We start from the raw sequence: 21448 nt of genomic DNA, 5'->3' as shown, positions 1-21448 counted from the left end.
TGGTAGCGCCGCCCGCAGCACTGCAAAGGCCTCACACAGGTTGACTAGGTGTTGTTTTGGGGTTCTGCTCTTGATGAGCAAGTCTTCCACGTAGACTTCTATGTTCTAAGCTATTTGCTCCTTGCACATGCAATTGACCAGCCATTAGTAAGTGGCCCCTACATCTTTTAGGCTGAAAGACATGATCGTGTAGAAGTATAGCCCATTCGTGAAGCATGATGTTTTCTCCTCATCGTCGGGGTTCATACGAATCTAGTTGTATCCTTAATAAGCATCCATGAAACTCAAAATCCATGCGGATTCACTATCAAGTCTATCAGGGAAAGCTGTCTTTTGGGCAAGTTTTGTTCAGATCAGTGAAGTCGACATACATTCTCCATTTGTCGTTGACCTTATTCACCAGCACGATATTGGATAACTAGTTTGGGTGTGCTTATTGTATGAACCTTGCCGCTAAGAGGATGTCGACTTCCTCGGTAATGGAGGCACATTTCTCGGCGTTGAAACTCCGACTCTTCTGCCTGACCTTCTTGGACACGGGGTCCATGCAAACGTGGTGTTTGATTGTGGCGGGATTGATCCCGGGCATTTTCTTGTTGCCCTAGGCAAACATATCTCGGTGCTCTGTGAGGAGTTGCTTCATGGCTTGCCATATATCGGGTCCTATTTTGCTACCGATTCGGATCGTGGTCTCAAGGCAGCTTGGATCTAGGGGAGCTAACTCCAGCGGTTTGTTTGTCTCCACTTGTCTAAAGGTCTGCTCATCCCTGACCTATTCTTCTCTAGTGGCAAACTTGGGGAATAGGTGGTGGGACGTTGTCGTGGCCCGTAGCTTCCATCGTGTGAACCTCCCCCTTCACCGATTTCAACTCCTGCACTCTCATGTGCTAACACTTGTTCGCCTCGGATTTCCCCCACTCTCACAGCTGTCGGGAACTTCACTATTAGGTGGTAAGTTGAAGTTACCACCTTCAAGTTGTTGAGGGTCAGCCACCCCAGTATGGTGTTGTATGATGAGGGGGCCTTCATCACTATGAAGTTGGCAATCGTCAAGGCCGTGTGAGGGGCTTTGCCGGCCAGGATTGATAGGGTGATGGTTCCCACTGGTTGAACCATGTCCCCCGAAAACCCTTTCAACTTTCGGGCGGGACCAATCTCCATCTGGGTGAAAGCATCCCAAAAGAGAATGTCCGCGGAGTTGCCGTTGTTGATGAAGATTCTCTTAGTTGTGAAGTTGGCAACAAGCATGGTCACCACTAGAGTATTGTCATGGGGGTAAAGGACCCCTTCCTCGTTTCTTCGTCGAAGGAGATGATAGGTGCGTTGGCGCTCATCCTTTGCATGGACGGACGATGGTCTGTTAGTTACACTTCCTCGTATTGGGCCTTCCTATCATGTGCTTTCCTGCCGGAGGAAGTTGGACCTCCATCAGCGAACCCCTAGCAATAGTTCTAATCTCTCCCAGGGGGCAGTTTCTGCGGGTTGGTGTCCGAGGTGCAGAGGCTCTCGCTCCACCTGTAGTCTTCCGGGGTTTTCAGTTCTTCTTGGCCTGTCGAATCCTCTCTGGCTTCACTCCCGCTCCCTTTACTAGTTAGTTTGGTGTTGGGTGGCGGGGTGCCTCTCCTCTTCCCCTTTTGTCCTGAGGTAGATACAGTTGGCAGTATTGTGAGTATTAGTTTGGTGGTTGGTGCAGTAGCGGCGGCCAGCTTCCTGGGTAGTTGGCCTGCTTTCTTCTTATACAGACAATGTGATTTTGTCATATCGGGGTCTTAGGCCTCTCAAGGGGGTGCATCATCTAGCTTCTTGTCTTGTTGTCCCTTTTTGGCCTTCTCTGGGGCCTTGGCCATTCTATTAGCCTCTTCCAATTGTGTCTTCATGGGCGCCGTTTGGGCCCAGAGCATGTGTTCGGAATTGATGAAACCATCGGCCTGGTCCATGAATTTCCGTAGGGTGGTGGGAATTTTTCTTGCCAACTCAGTCATGAACGGGTTTCGGGGCCATACGCTCCCAAGGAGTGCGGCCAGGGTGATCTTCTTATCCTGATCGTCCCTCGTCATACACTCTTTGTTGAACCTGACCAAGTATGCTTTCGGACTTTCATCCTCCATCTGTTTCACGGTTAGAAGGTACGTGGCTGGGCGTTTTCTCCTCTTGCTAGCCATGAACTGCGTGAGGAACATGCATGCTAGTTCTCCATAGTTTTCGATTGACCTAGGTGCCAACAACCTGAACCATCCCGTCGCAGCCCCTTCAAGGTCAGTGGGAAGGCCCTACTAACAATTTTCCCTAGAAAACCGTGCAGGGTCATATGAGTTTTAAAGGTTTCTAGACGCTTAAGGGGGTCCCTAGACCCGCTGTACATGTCCATCTGGGGGATTCTAAACTTCGTGGTAGCGGCCCAACCATCACCTCAGCACTGTAAGTTAATTCTGTGTTGGTAAGCAACTGATTAACTGACAAGGAGGCTCCCATCTTCTTCACCATCTCCTTGTATTTGTCCATGAGGCGACGTAGCTCTTGATGCATCTTCTTTCTTTCTTCCTTCCTCGTCGGCGTATACCTTGCCTGTGCTCTGGGATTCTTCCTGCTCGTTCCTACTCGGCCTCACCTTATTTTGCAACTCAGTGTTGTTTCTCCTCAAAGCTTCGTTTTCTCGGCGAAGATTCTCAACACCTTTCGTCATCTTCCTCATGCCTTCTTCCATCTATACAAACTATCCCTCTATGTTCGTCGATGTTGCTTTCTGTTTGTGGGCAATGATCAAATCAAAGTCGGCAATGGGGTAAGCTTATCCATTTCACACACTGGTGTCTCTATCATTCCAATTCCTTCTAAAAAGTAATTTTTGAAACAACTTCTTCATGTTCCTCTCATTCAGAAAACTTATTATTTGTTAGTCAATTTACATGTGATAATAATGTTTTCTTTGAATGTGACCCTGGTTTTTTTCTGTGTCAAGGATCTCACTATGGGGAACATCCTCCTCCAAGGACCAACTAAAGATGACCTTTATTCTTTTTCTCCATGTCTTCAGCTTTCCACGACCATGGTTGCTTTCATTGGGGGAAAAAGCATCTCTTCAAACTTGGCACAACCGTCTTGGTCATCCTGATCTCCACTTGGTCAAGCAAATTTTATCCTCTCATGTACTTCCAATATCCTCAAATAAGGCTCCTTTTGTTTGTGACTCTTGTCAACAAGTAAAGAGTCACAAGTTTCCCTTTTACTTGTCACCATCTAGGTCAACAAATGTTTTAGATTTAGTTTTCTCTCATGTTTGGGGCCCGTCCCCCATTCCTTCTAGTGATGGTTGATAATATGTCACTTTTGTTAATGATTTTAGAAAATTCACTTGATTGTTTCCTCTTGCTTGCAAATCTGATGTTAAGAATACTTTCTATCATTTTGAATTATTTGTGGAACGCCTATTTGGGACTAAAATCAAGGCAATCCAAACTGATTTTTGGGGGGGGAGTTGAATATCGTCGTTTAAACACCTATTTTCGTTTAATCGGTATTTCACATCATCTCATTTGCTCTCATACTCATGAGCAAAATGGGACTGTTGAACGAAAACACATGCATATTGTTAAAACTGGGCCCTTTCTTATGGTCCATGCTGGTGTGCCAAAACATTTTTTGGTTGATACTTTTCAAACTGCATGTTTCCTTATTTATCATCTTCATTCTCCAGTTATACACAACAAATCACCCATTCAATGTCTCTACAATGTTAAGCGTGAATACAAAATTTTTAAAACTTTTGGATGTGCTTGTTGGCCCAATTTACGTTCCTATAACTCTCACAAGATGGAATATTGGTCAAAATTGTGTATTTTTAAGGGCTATAGTTCTTCACATAAAGCCTACAAATGTCTCCATTAGCCCATGAGCCACACTTATATTTCTAGAGATGTCTGTTTTGATGAAGCCCGCCTCATTCGGCCCAAACTTCTAACACTTCTACAGTTCAAAATGTTGTAGCATATCTTCCTTTTTTGCAAGTCCAATCAAAGCTAGAAAGGGATTCAACAATGGGCCAACTACATGCTTCCTCCACTGGCCCACAAGCCTAGCAATCTAAGGCCACGACTTCATCTTCTCTAGCGAGCCACCCTCCAATGTAATAGACTGATGCTCCTGCTACTTTGGTTTCGCTTCCACCGACACTTCACTTGCTGTTTTATCTCCACCCACTGCTGTTCCGGTTCTCTTTCCACCTTTGGCTGAGCACTTCTTGCTTCTAATACCTATCTTCACTTTGTCCACAGCTTCAACATCGTCTTCTCCACTACTCGCTGCTCCACCCACCCATCCAATGGTCACACGCCTCAAGAATAATATTGTGAAGCCTAGATGCTATACAGACGACACCATGCGGCATCCCTCTCAAGCCATGACAACTGCAGTCGCGCCTTCTTCACTGGAACCTACATCTTTAACTGCTGCATCCAAAGACCCTAATTGGCATCAAGCCATGACCACCAAGTTTGATGCTCTATTACAAAATCGAACCTGGTCTCTTGTGCCTTACCACCCTTCCATAAATTTGGTTGGTTCGAAATGGGTGTACCTGTTAAAGAGAAGGGCTGATGGCAGTATCGAGAGTTACAAGGCAAGGCTCATGGCTAATGGATTCACGCAGCAACCCGATATCGACTATAATGAAACTTATAGTTCAGTGATCAAGCCCCAAACCATTCGACTGGTTCTTTCCATCTTCGTCACTCGTGGTTGGCCCATCTGCCAACTTGATGTGCAAAATGCCTTACGGTGAAATTTCTGAAGCGGTCTATATGGCTTATCCACAAGGTTTTCTCCATCCTCAGTTTCCTTATCACGTGTGCAAACTTAAGAAAGCAATTACAGACTTAAGCAAGCACCGCGTGCTTGGTACTCGAGGCTAAGTCATCTGCTTTTAGAATTGGGTTTTCAAGCTTCACAAGCAGATACCTCTATGTTTATATACAGAACTCAAGTGGTGCAAATCTTTTTTCTCATTTATGTGGACGACATCTTGGTCACCGGCTCTTCTAAGGCTGCGATTGCTAATCTCATTCAACAGCTTCGGGTTGATCTTCCAGTTAAAGATCTTGGTCCTCTAAATCTTTTCTTGGGCATTGAGACATCTGTGCAATCTGAAGGCATTTTCTTGAGTCAATCTCAATACATCTCTGATATTCTCCAAAAGACCAACATGTCCAATGCAAAGCCTATATCCACGCCCATGTCTTCATCTCAGTCCCTTTCTCAAATTGAAGGTGATTCATTCTCAAATCCCACTCTCTATCGAAGTACAATTGGAGCATTACATTACCTTCTACTTACTTGACCCGACTTATCTTTTGCTATCAATAAAGTCTGTCAATACATGCAACATCCCACAGTCCACCATTGGACCTCTGTCAAGCGAATTCTTCACTATCTCAAATCCACCCAAACTCATGGGTTGTTCATCAATCATAACTCATCTTTTCAGTTACAGGCTTTCTCTGATGCCGATTGGGCAAGGCTCCCTGATGATCGGCGGTCTACTAGTGGGTATCTTATCTATTTCGGGTCAAATCTTTTTTCCTGGATTTCCAAAAAAAAAAAAAGACTGTTGCTCGCTCAAGCATTGAAGCTGAATACAAAGCACTGGCAAATTCCACAGCAGAACTCATATGGTTACAAAGTCTTCTCAAAGATATTGGCATTTTTCTTCATTAGCCACCTACCTTATGGTGCGACAACATTGATGCCACTTATCTCTAAGTTAGTCCGGTTTTTCATGCTCGCACTGAACATGTGGTGATTGAATGTCATCCTTTTATTTGTGAAAATGTGGCTCGATGGTAACTTATTGTCCGTTTTGTTTCTGGCAAGGATCAACTAACAGATGTCCTTACCAAACCATTAATCACGGTAAAATTCTCATTCTTACGAGACAAGCTCAACATTTGCTCCCTCCCGTTGAACTTGTGGGGGCATGTTAATGCACAACCTATCACCACCGAAAATCATGAGAAGCATTCCTCTGCTGAAGATCACGTCTCACATACAAGGCAACAAATCATTTCCCCAATTGTGCATGACAGCTAGCTCTCTTAACTCCAACAATTGTCAAATGTACTCTAGCTTTTGTCAATCAAATCCTTGTAAACATGGTTACCTATTAGAGTTAGTTAGTTTATTTTATTTTTCTTGCCTATCATTTCCCTTGTATATAAAAGGACAATATGTTCATTTAATACATAACCTAGAGAAATACTTTCCTCATTTGGACTCTTGTCTTAATATGGTATCAGTAGTTTTTTCTTCATCTGCGCACTAACATGGCTTCTCCTTCGTCTGTTTCTTCTTCGGCTCTTCCTGAGGATGCTTCAAACCCTTACTATCTTCATCATGGAGATAGTCCAGGGTCTCTGCTGGTCACTCAAGCTCTTACAGGCGACAACTACCATACATGGCATAGGTCCATGCTTATGGCCTTGACTGCCAAAAATAAGGTTGGCTTCATCGATGGCTCATCCTCTTCACCTCCGACCACATCTCCTCTGTTTTCTTCCTGGACCAGATGCAATAATATGGTCTTGTCCTGGATCCTCAATTCTTTGTCTAAATAAATTGCTGCCAGCGTGATATACGTAGATTCAGCCAAAGAAATGTGGTCCGATCTTAAAGAAAGGTTCTCTCAAGGTAATGGACCACGAATCTTTCAACTCCAGAAAGCTATTGCTTCTCTCACACAGGCTGATCTCTCTGTGAGTTCGTATTTCACTCAAAATGAAAGGCCTATGGGATGAATTGATGAATTATAGGCCCTTACTTGTTTGTTCATGTGGAGGATTACGTGCCTTGGTAGATTTGCAACAACAAGAGTACGTGATGCGTTTCTTGATGGGATTAAATGATTCCTACTCTCACGATCGTGGTCAGATCCTTCTTATTGAGCCGCTACCTCCTATCAACAAGGTTTTCTCTCTTGTTCTTCAAGAAGAACGTCAACGTGAAATTGGCTCGGTTTTACTTCCAAACATTCAGTCTGCGGCTTTGTCTTCCTCTGTTAAACCTCCATATACAAGCAAAGCTTCAAGTCACCGTGACAGGCCTGTTTGCTCTCATTGTGCCATTCTAGGACATACCCTGGATAAATGTTTCAAACTGCATGGATATCCTCCTGGATATCGATCCAAAGCCAAATCGTCATCCTCAACTCATCAAGTCATTGCATCTGAACCTAATTCTGCTTTCCCTCTCACACCACACCAATGCCAACAACTTCTTGCACTTCTCCATTCTGAGTCTCATGCCTCTTCATCACAAACAGCTAATGTAACATCTCATATTTCTCTTGATCATCTCTCGAGTAAAATACCTAATTCATCTCCTCAACATTTTGTATTTTCCATTAAGAACATTCATAATTCATCAATTACTTCTGCTGATTGGATCATCGACACTGGGGCTACAGATCATATGGTCCATTCCTCTCTTCTATTAACAACTTCTTCTTCCTGTTGTATAATATTTTTGCGTGATGCTTGCCTAATTCAGGACCTTATCCATTGGAGAATGATTGGGAAGGGTAAAGCCAAAGAAGGATTATACTTACTGCAACAACCAGATCCTCCTGTTGAATCACAAGTTGTGTCTTTTGATCCTACTTCTCTTTCACATTCTGTTCATTCCGCTAGTCTTAATAATTTTGATGTTTGGCATAGAAGGTTGGGTCATCTCTCCTTTTCCAGAATGAAATTGTTATCTCATATAGTTTCTTCTATTCCTGATAACGATCTTATACCTTGTAATGTTTGTCATCTTGCTAAACACAAAAGGTTACCTTTCCCTTCTAATAGTCAGACTAATTCTACTTCTCCCTTTGAGCTTATACATTGTGATATTTGGGGGCCATTTCAGTCTCAATCTATAGAAGGTTTCAAGTATTTTCTAACCATAGTAGATGATTATTCTCGTAGCACTTGGGTTTACTTGTTAAAATCTAAATCTAATGCTTGAGCTCTATTACAACATTTTACTGCTATGGTTGAAAATCAATTCAATTTTAGAATTAAAATCATTCATACTGATAATGGCAGTGAGTTTGCTATGCATCATTTTTTTCCCACCAAAGGAATCTTGCATCAATTATCTTGTGTAGCCACTCCTCAACAAAATTCAGATGTTGAAAGAAAGCACCAGCACATCCTTAATGTTGCTCGTGCTCTTCTTTTTCAGTCCAATCTTCCCTTAAATTTTTGGTCTGATTGTATACTTACTGCAGTATATTTGATCAACAGGATTCCTTCTCCTCTGTTGAACAATAAAACTCCCTATGAATTACTCTTCAACAAACCACCTACTTATGATCATCTCAAAGTATTTGGATCACTTTGTTATGCCTCAACTCTTGCTCAAAATAGATCCAAATTCTCTCCTCGAGCTCATAGATGTGTTTTCATTGGATATCCTCTTGCAATCAATGGCTATAAACTTTATGATCTTGATTCTCATTTGACTTTTGTGTCTCAAGATATTTTTTTTCATGAACATATCTTTCCCTTCCTGTCAATGTCTACAAATATCTCTCATATTTCCACCCCATCTTCTGTTGTTCTTCCCCAACCCATTTCTGAAGTTTCTGGACCTTTTTCTGTTCCAATTGAATCTATTCAAACTGATCCTCTTCCAGAAAATCTTATTGTTCCTGACTCTTCTAATCCTTTAATCAGAAAATCTTCTCGAGTACATAGGCCACCTGGTTATTTGCAGGATTACCATTGCCATTTGGCATCTTCAAAGGCTTGCTCCCCATCTTCTCCAATTCATGTTTCTGGTCCTTTATCAAGTAAGCAATATCCTCTTTCAAATTCCATTTCATATTCTATTTTGTCTCATAAACACAAAGCTTTTACTTTAGCCCTTTCCACTAATGATGAACCTCAATATTATCATCAAGTTGTCAAGTTTCCTCATTGGAGACTTGCTATGGTTGAGGAAATTGCAGCATTGGAACACAATAATACATGGACTTTAACCACTCTTTCACCTGGAAAAAGTACAATTAGATGCAAATGGGTCTATAAAGTAAAGCTTAGATGTGATGGAACTCTTGAGAGGTATAAGGCAAGACTAGTTGCCAAGGGATTCACCCAATAGGAAGGTGTTGATTACTTTGACACCTTCTGTTCAGTTGCTAAGATGGTCACTGTCAAGTGCCTTTTAACTATAGCCGCAGCTAAAGGTTGGCATCTAATTCAATTAGATGTCAACAATGCTTTTCTCCATGGGGATTTGTTAGAAGAGGTAGATATGTCCAAGCCTCCAGGTTTTGGTGATAAAGGAGATACTAGAGTTTGTCGACTCAATAAGTCATTATATGACTTGAAACAAGCATCAAGATAATGGTTTGCTAAATTCTCTTCTACCATTATTGAACATGGTTTTGTACAGTCAAAGACTGATTACTCTCTCTTTACTAGATCTCAAGGTTCTAATTTCATTGCATTGTTGGTAGATGTTGAAGATATTCTCATTGCAAGCAATGATATAGAATCTGTTAATTCCTTCAAGTCCTTTCTCGATCAAAAATTTAAACTTAAAGATCTTGGATCTTTAAAATACTTTTTGGGACTGGAAGTTGCTAGAAACAACACCGGAATTTCTCTTTCTCAGGGAAAATATGCTCTGGAAATACTTTCAGACAATGGTTATTTGGGTTCCAAACCTGTCAATACTCCCATGGAACAAAATCCCAAGCTTACTCGATCTGAAGGGCCACTTGTAGATGATCCTACAACTTATAGATGTTTGGTGGGTAGGCTGCTTTATCTTACTATAACCAGACCAGATATAACTTTTGCAGTTCATACACTCAGTCAATTTATGGATTCTCCTTGGCAGCCCCATCTACATGCTGCTTATCGAGTGCTTCAATATCTTAAAGCCTCACTTGGTCAAGGGTTGTTTTTTCCTTCTACTCTTCATTTAAATGCTTTTGTTGATTTTGATTGGCTGCATGTAGTGACACCAGAAGATCTATTACTGGTTTTTGCATCTTCCTTGGTAGCTCTCTTATTTCATGGAAGTCAAAGAAACAACTAACAGTCTCAAGATCATTAGCCGAGGCAGAATATAGAGCTATGGCTACTGCTGTTTCTGAAGTAGTTTGGCTTATTTCATTGCTTCATGATTTACAAGTTTCTTCTTCTCAAGTTGCTGCATTGTACTGTGACAACAAGGCTGCTATTCACATTGCCTTCAACCCAATTTTCCATGAATGCACGAAACATATAGAGATCGATTGCCATTTCATCTGTGACAAGATTCAAGCTAGAATTATCAAACCATTTCATGTTTCATCTCATCATCAACTAGCTGATTGTTTCACAAAGCCACTTGGTTTTTCTTTGTTCTCTTCTCTGGTTTCCAAGCTTGGCATCATTGACATTCATGCTCCAGCTTGAGGGGAGGGTATTAGAGTTAGTTAGTTAGTTAATTTTATTTTTCCTGCCTATCATTTCCCTTGTATATAAAAGGACAATATGTTCATTTAATACATAACCTAGAGAAATACTTTCCTCATTTGGACTCTTGTCTTAATATTACCATTTATTGGCAACAGTATATATCTTGTATTCTATGTAAAGCTACTGGCAGAGTGGAATAATAATATTTTCATACCATATTCTGTTTCTACTTACACGAACATGTTACTCGCGAAAGAAAATACGATGAGTGAATCTTTACTTAGTAGAGCCTCTATTGGCTGCAGGTGACTCTCGCAGTCGACCGGAGTACTACTAATACTATTTATGTGTTTATTCGAAATATATATATATATATATATATATATTAATCGAGCTTGAAAAGTTATAAATTATGATCATGCGTCATTTGAATATATGAAAAAATAATATATTTTAATACGATTAACGGGATCAGATTAATATTATAAAATTGGGATGGTTTGAATACAAACCGATCATGAGATTTTTTTTTTTTTTAAATTCAAACTGCTTTATTAAAGAACCTCACTAAGGGGGAGAGAACCCAGGTACATTATAGGACAAAATGACAATCAAAACATAACAACCGAAACTATCACATATCCATCGGGCTTTGACAAGTTTCGACCGATAAGCCTATGCTCTGTGGTATACAAGGTATTCTCTAAGATTCTAGTTCAAAGGTTGTCTCCTATCCTGAGTAGAATCATTTCCCCAGAGCAAGGAGCTTTTTTGGCATGTCGTAGTATTTTTGAAAATATTGCTTTGGCCCAAGAAATGATTCATATGCTTAATAAACCAACTCGGGGTGGGAATGCTTTTATAAAAGTGGATATGGCAAAGGCATATGATAGCATTGACTGGAAGTTTCTCCTACATGTGATGAAAGCTTTTGGTTTTTCCCCAGGGGTTTGTGATCTGGTTCGGAATTGCATTTCAACCCCATGGTTCTCAGTTGTTATGAATGGTAAGTCGAAAGGTATTTTTCCAAGTGGTCGTGGTCTACGCCAAGGGGATCCTTTGTCGCCTTTCTTATTCATTTTGGTGGAGGAGATGCTATCTCGGTTGTTGAAGCATAATTTTGAAGGTGGAAAAATCATTCCCTTCTCACATCCGCGAGGTGCTCCGCTCATATCCCATTTATTGTATGAGTATGACGTTATTGTTTTGCTAATGGAGGGACACCCTCCCTTAAAAGAATCAGGGACATTTTCAATCTATATGAGGATTGGTTTGGTCAGGTGGTGAATAAAGAAAAATCTTCCATTTTCTTCTCTAAGTATATCCCTTCTGGTAGGCGAAGACGGTTATTGCATTTAACATCTTTTACAGAAGGCCTTTTTCCTGTGAAATATTTGGGGGCTCCGTTATTTTCTGGGCGCCTAAGAGTGTCTCATTTTGATGATTTGTTGGGCCGTATTAGAGGGCGTTTGGAGGGTTGGCAATCCAGAATGTTGTCTTTTGGTGCTAGAACCCTTCTGTTACGGCATGTAGTGGCTAGTATGCCAGTCCATCTTCTTTCTATTGTTCAAGCACCAAAGGCTGTCTCTGCTTCTTTAAACAGGATCATGAGTAGCTTCTTCTGGGGATCCTCTGATGGGAAACCAAAATGAAAGTGGTTTGCTTGGCATAGGCTCTGTAAAGCTACGCTGGAGGGGGGCATTGGATTGAGGAATTTGGAGGAAGTTCAAGTTTCTTTATTTATGAAGTTTGCCTAGAATTTGCTTACACAAAATTCTTTATGGGTTAATTTTGTCTCAGCAAAGTACATCAAAGATCAGCATATCACTCTAATTGATTCAAAGAAAGGCTCGAAATTTTGGAGATGTATTATGGAGGTAATTCCAAAGGTATTGAGTAACTCGGCATGGCATATACGGGATGAGAAGGTCTCCTTTTGGAGAGATAACTGGCTAAAGTCGGGAGCTCTAGTGGATGATTTAGTTATCTCTAATTGGCCCAAGTTGAAGGTGCAGGATTGCCGACTCCACAATGGTTGGGATGTGGATTTAACAAGGAGTTTGGTGGGTGATAACAAACTGGAAGAAATCCTGGAGTGTCTTGGCAAACATAAGGAAGGTGCAGATATACTTATATGGAAACTGAATACCAATAGAGAATTTTCTTCCAAATCTGCTTGGGAGTGTGTACGTGTTAGAGGACCAAAATCATCTTGGTCGGACTGGTTGTGGAACGCAGCTTTATCAAAAAAATATTTGATTACCTGTTGGAAGGCAATGAACTCTTGCCTTAGTGTGGATGGCCGTGTGAGTACACTGGGGATTCCGATGGTCTCCAAGTGTGAATGTTGTATAGGGGGAAATGTAGAGAGGATCATGTTCTCGCTACAAGGTTGGTGGCAAAGGAAGTATGGCGCCGTGCTTCAGTACAACTCGATATTGCATTTGACCCAGACCATAAATGGAAAGATAAAATGGAACTTTGGTTCCGAAGGGCAGCACATTCTTCTCAAACAGGTAATTTGCTGGGACTTGTACCTGTTATTGTCACATGGTCTCTATGGGTCTGGAGGTGTAAAGCGCGTATGGAAGGAAAAAGAAATTCGATGGAGGCCCTTTGGCTGTCGATAAAAGTAGCCATTGCTTGGGTGGGACTTCGGATAAGAGCTGGAAAGAAATGGCATGCTGGTGATGAACAAGTGTAGCAGGCTTTCTCTATCCCATTGAAGACTCTGAAACGGAAGCAAGTTAGTCTTGTTCGTTGGCACAAACCTGCTAATGGGCGGTCTAAACTAAATGTAGATGGCAGTTTTCTGGGAAATCCAGGACGTATGGGAGAGGGGGGAGTCATAAGGGATGATGAAGGGAGGCTAATGTTGGCGTTTGCGGAATGTTTAGACCAAGGAACAAATAATGCGGCGGAACTCTTGGCACTTCTTTTTGGCTTGAGACAGTGTAGAGAGATAGGAATTCATAAGGTGGAAGTGGAAATGGTTTCCCTTTTAATAGTAAACTGGTTGGAAAAAGGAAGATGTGGTATTTGGTATCTTGACGATTATTGGGAGGAAATTCAAGAAATTCTTTCTAGAATGCAGGTTGTGATTCGGCAGATTTATAGGGAAGGCAATGCAGGGGTGGATTATCTAGTGCATATGGCCTCTGGGAGATGATCTGGGAAATGGTTGCAGTTCGGTGATGTTCCTCATCGACTCAAAGGAATATTGAAGGTTGATAAGCTGGGCCTTCCAGCTGTTGCACCTTTGGAATTAGGACAAGATAAGACGCCGAGTAAAACCGTGGAATAGGACTCCCACGGAATAGCTCTCTTACTACACTCACCACATCAATTTCCACTATATCCCAACATGACCGATAGAAGCCTGAGCCAAAGCCATTTGGGCTCGGGCTGCTATCAACCGAAATAGAGAACATGGCCTCTTTCACCTCTTGGATTGAAGGGAGCTTAAGAATCCCACTATTGTCCTGCTCCAAGACAACACTCAACATATGGAGAAAGGTCCGATAACTCTCTGCAAGGCCTAGCCCGAAGAAAGGTACTATAATATTCTACTGCACCATTGTGGACTGATTCGGGACTATCTAAAACAGAGCCATCCCTCAATCTCATTTCCTGCACAAGAGGCTTCGACATAGCAGTAAAGTATTTAAAACATTGGGTGGATGCCTCCCCCTTCTCCATCCAATTGAGCTTCGCTTGTTGAGATAGTCTTAGTTTCTTCCCTTTGCATCCACAGAGTTAATTCTTCTTTTGCCATTAATAAATCCGATTCCAACTCCTCCGAGAAACCTGGTTGGATCTGCATTTCTATTCCTTCTATTTTCCTTTCCAAGCTTGCAATTTTAGTCTACGTGTGGCCAAAAACATGGGCGTTCCAATCCTTGAGGACACGCTTCAGTTTTTTTATTTTACAACCTAAGCCATAAAGACCTGACAATCCATGATCTTCCTGCCATGCTTCTTTAACCACATTTCTGAATCCCTCATGGGATATCCACATCTGTTGGAACTTGAAAGGTGAAGGACCATAACGAGAAACAATCGGCTTCAACATAAAAGACATAGGAGCATGGTCTGATGCTGTCCATGGCAGGTAATTAAGGAAAGCATTAGGCAACATTGCAGTTGCCTCAACATTCATTAAATAGCGACCTAACTTTGACCAGCTTCTAGCTAGACCTTGCCGCCCATTACACCAAGAGAACTTGCTCCTAGTAGTTTTCATTTCACAAAGGCCACAGGAATCAATGAAAACATTGAATTCTTCCATCGCTATTCTCAACTGCGGTCTGCCCCTATAGTGTTCATCATCCCCACGTATAATATTGAAATCACCCAGGCAGAGCCATTGTGCATCTTGTGGCATATCCTGTTGGAGTCGACTCCATAGCTCCCTTCGTTCTATATGATTACATTTAGCATAGATTACAGAAGCATAAATCCATCGAGATTCAAAGAATATAGCAACTGTAACATGTTGGGCACTGGTGTTTATTATCGAGATCTGCATACCACCCCCCCAAAGCAGCCATAGTTTACCTCCAAGGCTTTGATTTGAATAACAATTTTCAAACTTCATTTTATTTTTTAAGACTACCATCCTGGGCTCACTAACGAAAGGCTCAGCCACCATTAGCAAATTCACTTTCATCTTCCTTACTAACTTAGATAACCTCCTCCGTGACGATCCCAGACCACGGATATTTCAGAATAATGGTGTACACGTCATAAATTCAAACGTGAAGGTTTGCTAGGAACCCGAGTAGAGCTACAAAGAGTTTTCTCCTGCTTGCCTTCCTTTTTCTTTCCGAGAGTATCACTATCAGATGTACAACCTTTCCTTTTACTCAAATGTTCTACAACAGCGCCTTCGGGGTCTGACACCCACCCACCATGTAGCACAGAATCACATAAAGCGTCGTCCACCTGCATCTGTATCTGATCCTCTGCTCCCACCATTTGACATCCACCCAGATCACTCCCAACTGCATCCACCCTCCTATTATTTTCTTCTTCAGCATACACGATTACCTCTGGCGCACTCTCAGAACCTGGAGTCTGCAATGATTATATCGCTAAAGTATTTCCTTCAATCAACGGTTCGAGCGAGATCATGTTTTCCAAGAGCCCATCATTTATCTCTCCCTCTTCTACCTCAATCATGTTTAACGGCAGACCTTCACCATTCCCCTCCTGGTGCAAAGAGACACCTGCATTTTGAACAACGTCAGTTAATGGTTCCTCCAAATCATTTACCTCCATGACAGTTAATGGTAAACCATCTCCATTCCCATCCAGGTGCAAAGAGACGTCTACATGTTGGTCATCATCTGTATTATTCAGACCCACCAAGTCATGAACCTCCTTCCCATATTGATTGTCCACGTCTACCTGTTTGTCTCCTTCTTTTGTTTTTCAGGTCAATTTCTTCTTACATTCATCCTTCCAGCGGCAAGTTTTTGAGTTATGCCCTTGAATATTACATTGGCAGCAAAACGCTGGCAAGTTCTCATATTCCATCACAACATAAAAACTAGACTCCTGATGAGGAATCCCAATCCAGACCCCATGAATAGGTTCTAACGCCGCATCCATCTCGATACATACCCAAGCCCCATCCATTCTTGTGGCACACCTCGTTGAGTTATCCCAATGCAAAAACCGACCAATAGGGGCTGTGATATTCTTTAATAAAGATTCATGGTAAAAATTTGGTGGTAAACCAGGAAGAACCACCCAAACAGGCACCATAGATGGTTCTTTATCTTCATTAAAATCTGGCTACCAATGGAAACCTCTATAAGTAACTCCATCAATATCCGTAGCTTCCCTCAATAGTGCCTTCATTAAATCTGTCTCATTTGAAAATCGAATAAACACATTATGAGGCCTTCGCATAGCCGATACCACTGGCTGGGATTCCAACCCCCAACGACTACGAATGAACGATCGAATCACATCTAATGTAGGGCGTTTACGTAAAAATTTTAGGACCATGGAGAACTTGAAAGGCACCGCAAATCTGTCTATCTCTTCCTTTGAAAATAAAACACAAAACTCCCCATCAATGACTTTAGCAGGACGGAGAGGAATGTCGACCACCGGAAGTGGTTGTGGAGATTGCCCCACCATATCGACAAAGGTCCTTAGTCGCCTAGCCAACATAGAGCCAGAAGGGCCCCCGGCGGCAACCATCTCTACACACTACACCCAAACCGAAACACCGTAGTCGCTATCGCTCTCTATCGCTTTTGCGGATTTCTAACGAGTATAAGGATTACACGAATGATTTAGCCTTGTACATGACTTGGTACAGATCATGAGAATTATCTTCCTACATAATTTGAAGAAAAACTTTGGATATATATCCATCGGAAATCCAATTAAGGAACTTGGACAATTACCTTCAGAAATTTACTGTTTAATTTATTATTATTATTTATTACCACCTTTTTTTTTTTTGTTTCGAAAAAAATTTAAGCATGGATACACTGGCGCCCGATCGAGTACTACCGATCCGGCCATTTTAAAATGACCAATTATTTACACAGAGAGAGAGAGTCACATTAATTGGTACAAACTCCAAAAAAGCAAACACTTTATTATTACTAGCGACAGACTCAAACGTACTGCCCCATCCTAGATTAGGAGTACACACATACGCGCGCGTGCGCAGACGAGACATATATATATCAATCCTTACAGGAATACCATATATAAAATACTATGTTTATTTTATTTCTTGTACGTAGAGGTCAGTCATCTTACGTACGTTCAGTCATCTTACGTACGTACGTATGAAATGCATGGTCATAATGAAGTCAACCATGCATGCATATATATATATATACGTACGTGACTTAATCGGTACAGCAGCGGTACAACAAGTACCTCTCCATAGGACGGTAACAAACTGCACAAACGACCTTCTGATCTGGAGGGATGCCCCCAGTACTTGTCGTCCCAGGAAGGATGAGGCGGGTGCAGTGTTCTGGTGTGTGAAGCTTCTCCATATGATCTCTGAGTGCTAGCACAAACCGATTATTCTCAGCCTGTTCCTTCCATTTTTCGAACTCTTGCAGGCTTTTCAGAACAATCTCTCCATTCCCTCTCGCCATTTCATCACTTAATGATCTGCACACTACTGCCCATCCTTGCTCCCCACCATTGAAGCTATGCACAGTCATGAGCTCCTTCATTACCGCATCATTCTCGGCTGTCTTTTTACTCTGCATTTTTGAGTACAACATGCTCTCCAGCCTTACCCAAAAGTACCACAGATATGTCAGCTCTGTTCCTGTCCAGCAATCACTAAGCTCTTCTTTGGCGATTATTTCAGTGATTTTCCTCATCCTCTCCCTTGCTACATTGTTCTTTCCCACATAAAACAGTTCAAGAGTGATTTTAGCATTCTTGGCAACAGCTTTTGCTTCTGTTGTGAATTTCCGGATCCACTCAATGTCATCACCTCCATACAAGCATATGAAAGTATTCTCTTTTGTCATCTGATAAAGAAATTAACAAGCCAGTCAACTATAAGCAGGCATGCATACTTAGAAATATAAGAAGTGCATGCTAAGGTTTACAAACTGATATATATTATTAGATGCGATATGTTAGATCTATTTTATAGAAAAAATAGTTTTATAATCTAATGTACTCGTTAGATCTACTTTATAGAAAAAATAGTTTTGTAATCTAATGTACTCGCAAGAAGTAACCTAATCAGTTTATAAATTTATTTTTATGATATTTTTTTGTAGACCAAAGATTTCTATAAAAATATATACGGAGTCATGTGTGCATGTGGTTGTGCACATGATATATCGTGCGTAATTAAGGTTGGTAAGACATGAGAGATATATACCCAGTCTATTATCCTTGGATCAACGGAATCAGCAAGTAGCTCAAGTCTCCAAGTAGCATACTCTGTCGACTTCCATAAAGCTTCCTCTGTCTCCTTACTGAAAGGGAAGGAAAGATTCGCCCAAATCCACATCATGGGAAGTGCATTCTCGGAGGCCACCTTTCCTTGTGGATCCAAAGAAACTGCAATTGTCCTTTTCTCAAAATGCCAGATGTTCTTGACAAACTCAATGACTGCTGGTTCGATGGCAAAAGGATCGAGCACTGTATTCCATATGATCATTGACTGCAAACGCTCAAAATCACGACGATTCTCCTCAAGGGAATATTGGGCCATTGCAACACTATCCACAATTGGGAGCCACACCATTTCGTAATGCATCTTCTGACCTTGCCTTACCAACGGGTCAGCTTGATAATGATTGAGAATTATAATTTCATCCTGGTGGATATCAAGACCGGATATGAGCAGTATCACGTGCTTTCTCCTTAGTACTTCAATATTTATCTGTATTTGCATGCATGCATGCATGCGAAAGTACGTACGTACAGATCATCAAGTACCACTCAATTTGGGTTTCATAATATTTATAAGTACGTTAGATTTTGAGCTTAATTAGGTAACGGATCAATGGAGTGTAATTTGAAAGAAAATTAACCTTTTTCTTGGTCATGCCAATCACCAGCTCTTCACTGGGGTGCAGCAATTCCTTGAGAAGCTTCATGTTGTCCAGCTGTGGAGTTTTAGTAATGCGTATGAGAATTTCTATTTTTTCCTGTCGCATTTTTTCATCTGCATGCATCCCACGGCGCACTTTATAAGTTATATGCCTTAATATATATATATATATATATGTATATAGGAGTTAGTTACTTAATAAAAAGAATTTAAGCATATATATATATATATATCAAACAAGATGACTATGACAAATTCATATCAACTCAAATCTCTATTAGTTAGCTACCAATTTGTTTATTTTAATCTACCCGGCCATCATGATGTAAACAAAAGAAATGGAATATCAAGCATCAATAGCCAACCTATTTGTTGATGACAGAGAGTGAGTAGGTCCTTGAGATGCTGGTGTCGAATGTTGATCTGATGCGCCAAGCTTGATAGTTCCCATGCCTCTGTGCTTGATACAGTGTACCTAAAATATTCAGTTGCAGAGAGTATATATGTCATATACATTTGGAATCATGACATGGTATGCATGCATATATATAAAAAAAAAAAAGAGATATATTTTGTTCGCAAAAGTAAAGTTCACAGACACCATATTAATGTACGTAAATAGATCTAATAAATCACATCTAACCGCGGGATCAGTTTTTTAATTGAGTTTTATAAGAAGATCTCTATGCAAATATGTGAAAAAAAAAAAAAAAAAACTGAATGAGCTTTATTTTCGGATCATAGAAGTAGACTCACTCATGCCCCAAAGTACGGCCTATGAGGCTTGCAATCTGTGTGGAGCAAGCAAGAATGCCTCGAATTGTCCAATAGGTAGTAGTAGGGATATAAGACTTGGCACTCAATAAAGGTGGCTTTTCATCTGAGATATACTGAGATGGGAGTTCCTTGATCTCGACAATGCACTTAGTTACATCAATTATGACCTCGATGAGTTTACTAAGTGCCTCAAACTGTGGTTTTAGGGACTTTGAATGCTCTTTGATGTCTGGCAGTTGCTTAAGGAAAGCCACGGACTTGGCAAGTAAATTTGTGGGGCGAAGTTGAGAAATGAGCGAGAATTCCCCATAATTTACAGCAAAAGCCGCTATGGTTAGAACCAGTTTTGCATCCCATGAATAGATCGAAAGGGTGCGGAGCAACGTCATGATTGTTGCATGTGCATCTCCACCACCTGAGAACTTGCATGATATCTAGCAATAAACACGTACAGACATGCATGAATATATATCAGTATCAGTTTCAAGTTGCAAACAAGTGCTATATATAAATATATATATTATGCAAAAACTTTAGAATGCTGAGCCTGAGAGAGAAGCTAGCCCTTATCCCCTGCTAACATGCAACCTTTTATTTTTCCTTTTTGTTTTTGTTTAGTTTTTGCTTCTGTAGATGTAGTTATATATTCGATGCACTACACAATTTTTTCCCTGCAAACGGTTAATGCAGAATGCTATAGATTAATGGAATATGATACATCAGGTATAGAAAATTACCTCGCAGGAAATCTTATGTAAAAGATGTGCCGTTTGTTCAAAAAGGAGATCAAACTCAACCAGAAGAGTCTTGTCCTCGACCGTATCGACATGTTCTTGTGTGCCCTACAAGAGGATATTACAAGATACATATCACTAATTACCATAAATAGTTATTCAACTTGTTTGCTTTTATACTTTTTTTTAGCTACGCAATATATAAATACAAGTGCAAGTAAAACCTAAATAGCATGACAACATATCATGAGTATATATATATATATATATATATATAGCATGCATGAGCTAGCTGATCATGATACTGTCTTGGAGCTTAAAGTACTACTGGAAGAAAGATAAACAACTTTATAACATTTATTTAGCATTTTAAGCTCTAACATAAAATTCATAAAAGAACTTAAAAAATCGATCTTAATCGAAACAATACTTTTGGAACGCCATCAAAACTAGGAGTGGCACGGCGCAAGATGTCCTCGATGATTTGGATAATGGGCTTGACATCAAACTCACGATTATCAGGAAAATGGGTTTCCTCAATTTGCTTCAACATTGCTTTATCATCGGATTCTGCGAACATCCAATGACGTTGATAATCTGTCTTAGGAGCTTGTTTTGTAGTAGTAGTGATAACGCCGGCCATTGTAACTAGTTTGGGATACAGGAGATCAGGGGTCGACGATTTGGTGCTTAGGGTTCGTGTGGTTTTTCAACTACACAGTCTAGGCCTTATATATAGGAAGAAAAGGGATTAAAGCATTAGTGAACCTATACCTTGCTTGAGAGAGGGTCTAAATAAAGCTAAAGATAAAGGCATATCCAATTATAATGTGGCCCCCATTTAGCACAAAGGGAAATAGTCTCCAGACTTTCGAATCAAAAGGGAATTAGCGATCGATCGATATACCCACGTACATGAGTTAGCC

The 21448-nt window shown here is 40.9% G+C and overlaps 2 protein-coding genes across 2 annotated transcripts; both read right to left on the bottom strand.

Moving 5' to 3' along the window:
• Positions 1-717: 717 nt before the first annotated feature.
• On the bottom strand, positions 718-1248 carry LOC121236622. Its single transcript, XM_041133064.1, has one exon. The coding sequence runs from the start codon at positions 1246-1248 to the stop codon at positions 718-720; it is 531 nt and encodes a 176-aa protein (XP_040988998.1).
• Positions 1249-17051: 15803 nt separating this feature from the next.
• Positions 17052-21233, bottom strand: LOC121237946 (protein SIEVE ELEMENT OCCLUSION B-like). The gene is made up of 7 exons (XM_041134884.1): positions 20953-21233; positions 20526-20630; positions 19768-20222; positions 19377-19486; positions 18992-19125; positions 18334-18840; positions 17052-17971 (listed from the first exon to the last, which is right to left on the bottom strand). Exons 1-7 carry the CDS (start codon positions 21163-21165, stop codon positions 17327-17329), a joined length of 2169 nt encoding a protein of 722 aa, XP_040990818.1. The 5' UTR covers positions 21166-21233; the 3' UTR covers positions 17052-17326.
• Positions 21234-21448: the final 215 nt, after the last annotated feature.

Source organism: Juglans microcarpa x Juglans regia, chromosome 6S (assembly GCF_004785595.1).
Source record: "Juglans microcarpa x Juglans regia isolate MS1-56 chromosome 6S, Jm3101_v1.0, whole genome shotgun sequence".
Taxonomy (NCBI): domain Eukaryota; kingdom Viridiplantae; phylum Streptophyta; class Magnoliopsida; order Fagales; family Juglandaceae; genus Juglans; species Juglans microcarpa x Juglans regia.
Note: the sequence above shows the minus strand (reverse complement) of the source record. Positions and strands in the feature narration are given on the sequence as shown.

Coding starts and splice junctions, on each gene's coding strand:
- LOC121236622 (XM_041133064.1), bottom strand. CDS start 1,248: ATGCTTGTTGCCAACTTCACAACTAAGAGAATCTTCATCAACAACGGC.
- LOC121237946 (XM_041134884.1), bottom strand. CDS start 21,165: ATGGCCGGCGTTATCACTACTACTACAAAACAAGCTCCTAAGACAGAT. Junction 19,487..19,767: donor GGCCGTACTTTGGGGCATGA/GTGAGTCTACTT, acceptor TGAATATTTTAG/GTACACTGTATCAAGCACAG. Junction 19,126..19,376: donor TCTCTGTCATCAACAAATAG/GTTGGCTATTGA, acceptor GGATGCATGCAG/ATGAAAAAATGCGACAGGAA.